This window comes from Cryptomeria japonica, chromosome 11, assembly GCF_030272615.1.
Source record: "Cryptomeria japonica chromosome 11, Sugi_1.0, whole genome shotgun sequence".
Classification (NCBI taxonomy): Eukaryota; Viridiplantae; Streptophyta; class Pinopsida; order Cupressales; family Cupressaceae; genus Cryptomeria; species Cryptomeria japonica.
In genome coordinates, this window is record NC_081415.1 from 267,071,697 (window position 1) to 267,079,464 (window position 7,768).

At 35.1% G+C, this 7,768-nt stretch overlaps 1 protein-coding gene across 1 annotated transcript; it reads left to right on the plus strand.

Moving 5' to 3' along the window:
• Positions 1-5,351: 5,351 nt before the first annotated feature.
• Positions 5,352-6,338, plus strand: LOC131069724 (calmodulin). Its single transcript, XM_058005259.2, has 2 exons — positions 5,352-5,595; positions 5,835-6,338. Exons 1-2 carry the CDS (start codon positions 5,517-5,519, stop codon positions 6,206-6,208), a joined length of 453 nt encoding a protein of 150 aa, XP_057861242.1. The 5' UTR covers positions 5,352-5,516; the 3' UTR covers positions 6,209-6,338.
• The last annotated feature ends 1,430 nt before the right edge of the window (positions 6,339-7,768 follow it).

The window sequence follows — 7,768 nt, forward strand, 5'->3', positions numbered from 1 at the left end:
CAGGAATCCGCAAAATCTGGTAGCAATCCTCCGGTGTCACTGTCATCTCTCCTGTGGCAAAATGAAAGGTGTTCGTATCGCTATGCCACCTCTCTGCCAATGCTGTCAAAAGCCCCCGATTCACAGTGAACCGAGGCATATCCAGAAGTGAGGTCAATCCACGTCTCTCTATGATATCCAAATCTACCTGTGACAGTCTCGGTATCAACGTCCACAGTCTCGAGAATCTCTCCCTCGACTGAACAACCCCCAATCGCTCCTGTCAAAACAAACAAAGCATATCCAATATCAGTTTCCACATCCACACAAAGATATCAAAATCAAACTTACATCAACAACATGAAACAATTTGCTCATCTACATCAAGTTCAAAACCCTATCATTTCATATCAACTTGTAACACAACTCAAGTTCTCAAAAACCATATCAAAACTTGTAAAACAACTCAAGTACCACAATCACATAAACTTGTAAAACAACTCAAGTTTCCCACCCATATCAGCTTGTAGAACAACTCAAGTTTCCAACCCATATCGGCTTGTAACACAACTCAGGCTTTCACATATATTGAACTTGAAACAGAACACGCAACTACATCATTTTTGATCAACACAACAGATTGATATCTATACATAACTTAGAAAATTGCACATCAAAACAAGTTATACATATACTCATCTTGGATATATTCATCAAAACACGACAGAAAAATAAAACAAAATTTTCAAATCGGCCAACACTGCAAAATTTTTTTTGATGCGCTAAATCAGATCTTCAATGCGCTAACAAACCCCCACGTGCTAGGTTGTTTCTCCTACGCGCTAATCTACCTTTTCTATGCGCTAGACTCTGTCTACGCGCTACTCTTTTCCTTCGTTGCGCTACTTAACCCATCCTATGCGCTAGGCTCTGTCCACGTGCTAATCTATCCCTCCTAAGCGCTACCCTTTTAGCCCTATGCGCTAGGTTAGTCCTAAGCGCTAAACCCCCTTCCCTATGCGACCCTCTGCAGTCCTTATGCGCTAGATCAAACCTATGCGCTACCCCATTGACGCGACGCGCTACCTCATACCTCACATGCGCTATTTTCCTTACACGCGCTAACCTAAAAGTTTCATGTGCTAACCTACAATTTTCGGACGCAACTCCTAAATTTAAACTTGATGCGCTACTTCACACTTCGCATGCGCTACTGTGGACCTTAGACGCGCTAAAACGTAACACCCGAACTTTGAAATTCAAAAAATGACCAAAAACGACAAAACAAAAAATCAAAAAGGGGTCAAAAACGTTGACTTACTGGTGGTCCACGCGCTACAGGCCTCCGGTACCTCCGAACGCGCTCGAAACGGTGTCTGTGATAGGGAATCGACATTTTCTCTCCAGAGCAAATTCTCTTTCTTCACAATCAACAAAGCATAAATGAACCTAAATCAACCCCTAAATCCCTTTTATAGGAGGAAAATGAAATTAGGGTTAGCCGTAGGGACCTGTAATATGGTCGCAGTCTCCCCTATACCAAAACAGTTGTAACTTATCGGGAGATGAATCAATCTGCACACTTTTTACTTGCACGAAATCATACACATCATACGAACTTCATCAAATTAAATCAAAAATTTTCAAAATTGATTTATCTCCCGAGGGGGCATCACACATCGAATCTGGGGCATCACACATCGAATCTGGGGCACGACTTGCAAATCAAAAGAGCAACACAAAAATTGCATTTGATCATAAAATCACACAAACACATCATTTTCTTTGAAATAACATGTGCACACACGTCACTTCAAAGAGGGGCAAAATGTAGACGTATAAAAATGACCATATTCCTAAATGAATATTTTATGTTCATTTCTCTATTTAATTAAATCCAATTTAATTAAACTATCCACATTCCTCTATTTAATTAAATAAATTATTCAATTTATTTGAATTAAATTCACTATACCATTTAATGAATAAATCATTTTATTCAATCAAATCCCCCTATCTACTTTTAATTAAATTCAAATTTAATTAAATAGTTATCCTAAATTGAATAAATCTAATTTATTTAATTTCCCCAAACTTCAACCAAATTGAATAAAATTATTTAATTCAATTAAATCCTATTATCTCTCCATCCACTTGCAAAATCCCAAACCCCTTTCTAATCCCTTCTATAATCTTCTAATCACTTCTAATTAACCTAACCCCTCCTCTAAACTTTGTCACATCCCTAAGCAAAGGGAAGTCACTTCTCAAAACCCTTAAAGTCTTTGATAACCATTAAAGGTTTTCAACCTTCAACCACTAAATGGCTCAAAGTCTTTGATAACCATTGAAGGCTTTCAACCTTCAACCACTTAATCCCCAAAGTCTCCAATAACCATTAATGGTTAATTCAAACCCTCCCACATAGTTAAAACATTTGTTTTGAATCAACCTCTATCCAACCCAAGGGTCTCATCAGGCCATTAATGCTTTGACCATGATTATCTCTTAATCATTTACACAAAGGTTTATCTTTAGATTAACTCTTAATCCAGTGGGTAAGCCTAACTTAGACTTGACCCTTAGCCTTTAGATAACCATGAGGTCTTCTCAGGCCTTTAATGTCTCCAACCTCTTCTCTTAACCCAACCCTATGTTGACACTTGTCACCATTTCATTGGTGCCAATTGTGCACATGGATCCCCAACTTTCAAACTCAACCATTGATTGAACCATTCAATCTTGACCATCCATTGCCCTGTTTATGCTATAAATAGAGCTCTCATTCCTCCATTCTCAACAATCATCTTTCAAATTTGAAGCATTACACTTATGCTCAAATTCTTTCAAGCTTTCTCATATCATTTTATACTCATCATTTAGCCTCTCTTCAGAATAGAAATTAGACTAATATGCATATTAGAGTACTTTCTTTATCATTTTAGCATCAATCATAGACTAAGTATAGTATGCTAGGATAGTATTCATACTAACCTCGTCATCTTATCATCTAGTGTATTGCATTTTAGTATCATACATAGCTTAACATCTATTTCATACTAAATTTAGCAAAAGCATCTCTCGTTCTCATATTTGCCATCCCTAAACCATTTTGCTCAGTGATCTGAGAGCAAAAACATTGGTTTGAGGGACATTGTGAGATAGAGAACCATGGGACCCTCCTTGGGAAGCTGAGTAACACTACGTTACTCCATAGCTTGCATCAAGAAGTCCTGTGTGTGTGTGTGGACTAGTATTTAACTATATTTTCACATATTAAGTTATATTCGCCCACTTTTCCCGCATACAGTTTCTATAGCAGTTTTTAGGTTTTGTTAGTCATCCCTTGCCACTATTGACTATTGAGAGGATCAACTTAGAGCTAAGTGGCTCAACTTTATGTAGATACTCAGTTTACCATCAACACCTTGGTTTGCAAGGTGGTCCACCCTAGAGTTACCTTCCCTATATATGTGATTGAAGGTTATTCCTTCGAATGGTTGGACCATACTAAGAATGTTTTTAAGGATTGCATTGAGTTTCCAATTGGGCATATCCCCTTTCCCGAGGGCATTAATAGTGATGGTAGAAACTCCTTCTATGTTAATTTTGTTAACTTTCAAGATTTTACATAATTTAATTGATTAATTGATATTTATTATTTATATACAATCAAAATTTTAAGAAGACTAAAATTGTATAAAGAAAAAATTACAAATAGACTAATATAAATTATGTTTAAAAATTAAATAAAATCATAGTAAAAAATAGATTTCATAATTAAAAGACATTAAAATATTGATTTGACAAGAGAATCAATCATCAAATTTAGACCTCTAAAAAATATGAAATATAAGCAAAACAAATATTCCACTAATCAATAGACCAGAAGCAAGGCAAATATTATTAGAATAAAAAAATTGATGGAAGATTATTTTGAGATTAGATGGGGTGATTTTATTTGAAGTGGATAGAGAATATGTTACAGTTTATGTTTTATAAATTTTTCTCTCTCTCTCTCTCTCTCTCTCTCTCTCTCTCTCTCTCTCTCTCTCTCTACCTACCTATGTCTATCCATACCCCATCCCTCTACCTATCTATCCCTCCCTCTGTATCTCCCCTCTTTCTATTTCTCCCTCCCTCGACCCCTCCCTACCCCCTATCTATCTCTCTATCTCTCTATCTTATTTATATTTCTCTCTCTTCACATATATCTTTATCCCTCCCTCTCTTCACATATCTCTCTAACTCTCCATTCTTCTCTCTCCCTTTATCTATCTCCCACTATTTCTTTCCTTGTCTCCATATCTAATTGTCTCTCTATTTGCAAGCATCGCCATCTCCCTCTCCCTCTCCCTCTCCCTCTCCCTCTCCCGCTTCCTCTATATTTTTCTCTCTTCCTCTCTTCCTTTCTAGCTCTCCCTCTCTATCTCTCCCTCTAACTCTATTTATTTGTCTCTCTTCCTCTCTCACTCTATCTTCATCTTTACATCTATCTTTCTCTCTCCTTCTCTATCTCTAGACATGTCTCCCTCTCTTTATCAATTTCTCTATCTTCCTCTCTCCTTTATGTCTCCCTCTCTTTATCAATTTCTCTCTCTTCCGCTTCCTGGACCTCTATATATCTCTTTGCCTCTTTATCTCTATCTCTCTAGATATTTGCTCTCTCTCTCTCTCTCTCTCTCTCTCTCTCTCTCTCTCTCTCTCCCAATGTTCCTCTCTCTTTTTATCCCTCCCTCTCACCCTCTCCATATCAAAGTCAATATTCCTATAATTAATAAAAAAACAAATAAATATAAAAAATTGTATTTAGATTCAATATAATAATTATATAAACTAACATTCATTATTTAAATAACATTTATTTATTTAAATTTTAAGAATATTTAAATTTATATATATATTTAATCAAAGTTATATAAAGAAAAAGACTCAAGAGTTGAGCAGATTTCAATTCTTGTGATAAAAGTTGTTGATTTAATGTCCAACTTTTGTACAACATTGCACCAATAGTTGTATGATAAGTACCAATAATTGAATGGAATATACCATTTGTTGTGAAAAGTAACCATTCATGTGATGTCACATCAGCTCCACAAGTATTGGACCTTTCTGCACACCTATTGGTCTCACCTTTTTTTTGAGCTTTAGGGGACTTGCCAAGTAAGCTGCCAAGTAAGCTGCTGTAAGCTATTCGAAGTGATTTGAAATTTCCACGTAAGATTTTGAAAAACGCGAAGTTAAGGTGTAGTCAAATTTAAGACAAAACAAAAAATGGGACGTAAGCAAAAGCAAACATTCCACTGGGCATTGTGTACGATTAATTTATATCCATTTAATATTTGAACGCAAGCGCGTTCGAAACGCGTAGCGTACACATTGTAAAAGCGGGGGATTGTGAAATTCTTCCCTGTTCATTACTTCTTAGCTACTTTTACCGAAAGCGAAAGCGAGCTTCCAATAATGTTCTGTACCTACTTCTGTGCCTAAATAAATGCTAGTGCTCTCTCAAGAAAATCGGCAGTGGGAGAAGAAGAATGGCGACCGAGCAGCTAACGGACGAGCAGATATCTGAATTCAAGGAGGCTTTCAGTTTGTTCGACAAAGATGGAGACGGTGAGTACAAAGATAAAATCATTTGTCCTTTTTCTGAAATTCTGTGTTATTGATATAGATTGTGGAGAATTTAAGGTTTTGGAAGCATGATCTTTGTTTGAATTTGCTTCTACAGGATTTATTACTGTAAAGGAGTTAGGGTTTTGGAATGTTTTTTGTTTGAATTTGCTTTTACGGGATGTATTACTGCAAAGGAGTTAGGGTTTTGAAATGATTTTTGTTTGAATTTGCTTCTGCAGGATGTATTACTACAAAGGAGCTCGGAACTGTGATGAGGTCGCTGGGGCAAAACCCTACGGAAGCCGAGCTTCAGGACATGATTAACGAAGTGGACGCCGACGGCAACGGCACAATCGATTTTCCGGAGTTCCTTAACCTCATGGCGAGGAAAATGAAGGATACGGACTCAGAGGAGGAGTTGAAGGAGGCGTTTAGGGTTTTTGACAAGGATCATAACGGCTTCATCTCCGCCGCCGAGCTTCGTCATGTTATGACTAATTTAGGCGAAAAGTTGTCCGACGAAGAAGTCGATGAGATGATTCGTGAGGCTGATGCGGACGGCGATGGCCAAATCAACTATGAGGAATTTGTTACTGTCATGATGGCTAAGTGACTGCTTGCCCGAATTTTTCTGTTTTTTTCGCTGGATTTCTGTCATTTCTGTGTGTTGCTCAGGCAACTTTGTAGTTCCTGTAGCTTCTCTGTGCTGTAGAATAATGCAAAGCTTTTTACCAGTGGTTTCAGACTTTTGCAATTATGGCGTTCTCTGTACAGCTTCCTCCATGTTTTGTCTCTTTCTTGCACAGGATAAAATCTTTGAGAACAGAATTAAGGCGGAGTTGAGTAGGATAGGTTTCTGTTTCGGGTTAAGTGACGTTAAAATGTGGTTTATTTTTTAAGTAAAAAGGAAAGCGTGTTGCCCTAAAAGAGGGAAAAAAGTAATGATTGCAGACAGTGTGTGTTTGTACTGTCAGTAATGCTGTTTTCAATTGCCTTGGAAGGGTCATCGCTGTACGATCGCACTCGAGAATTTTTTCCCCCGAATTGAGTGGTATATAAACTTTGGGCTTTTATTATTACAAAATTTTGAATTTAATGTTAATTCAATATTTATTATTATTATTATTTTCTTGTAATCATTCGCCATGTTAATTGTTTTTATTTTGTAATTTATTTTTTAAGCATATATATATATATATATTTTTAAATATATGTAATGTGTAATATGAGACATCAATTTTTGAAATATCTAATATTCATAAATATAAATAAATCACTAAATTCATTATTAAAAACTATCAAGAATTAATTAACTACAAAAATGTTATTTTGTCACTTTTAGAACTATGCGACATAATGGACATCTGTCCGTTTTTTAAATTGAAGTAAAGATTGTATTACAAAAATTTAGTATTATATTTATACTTGACCAATTTATATAAGAGAATGCATCTGAAATAAGTAAAAAAATCTCTTGCAATAGAATAATAAATTTGAAAGATATTATGAAGACATATTGAGAAACTATTTTTTACTATCTCCTTCAAATTATCTCCAATTTGTTCTTTGGATTCAAATTGCCACCCAAAGATCAAGAGTTAACCACAAACTCTATAGAAAATGATAGATTCACAACTCCTAACAAAATTAACCAAACAAAAACTACACCAACTCACCCATAAGATGAAAACATGCAGAATTACAAAATTGATTTGAGATACATAATACCAACTGCAATTTGCAAAAAAAATTTACACTTCATGATGCTAGGTCATGATTTTCTCATTCTTGAAGTAATCAATTGTTCAAAAGTCAACAACTTGCCTCTTAATTTTGAAGTAATTTTGAAGCCATTATTCTTATTCTTATTGTTTAAAACAACATTCTTATCCTCCACTTTCATTTAAATGATACCAATTAGAAAAAAATATGTTAAAAAGGTGGATAGATATCATTATTTAATAAATATTTTATTTGTTCATTATTCTATTAAAAAAAATATATTATTATATTTTAATCGATATTATTAAAATCATGTTTGCCAATAGAAAGTTGTATAAATTCAAATAAAATCTAAGATGGAATAACAAAATCTTTTAAATAGAAACATGTCCCATGTTTTCCACTTTATACATGAAAATTAAAAAATAAATCAAATTAGTGTGAAATTTCA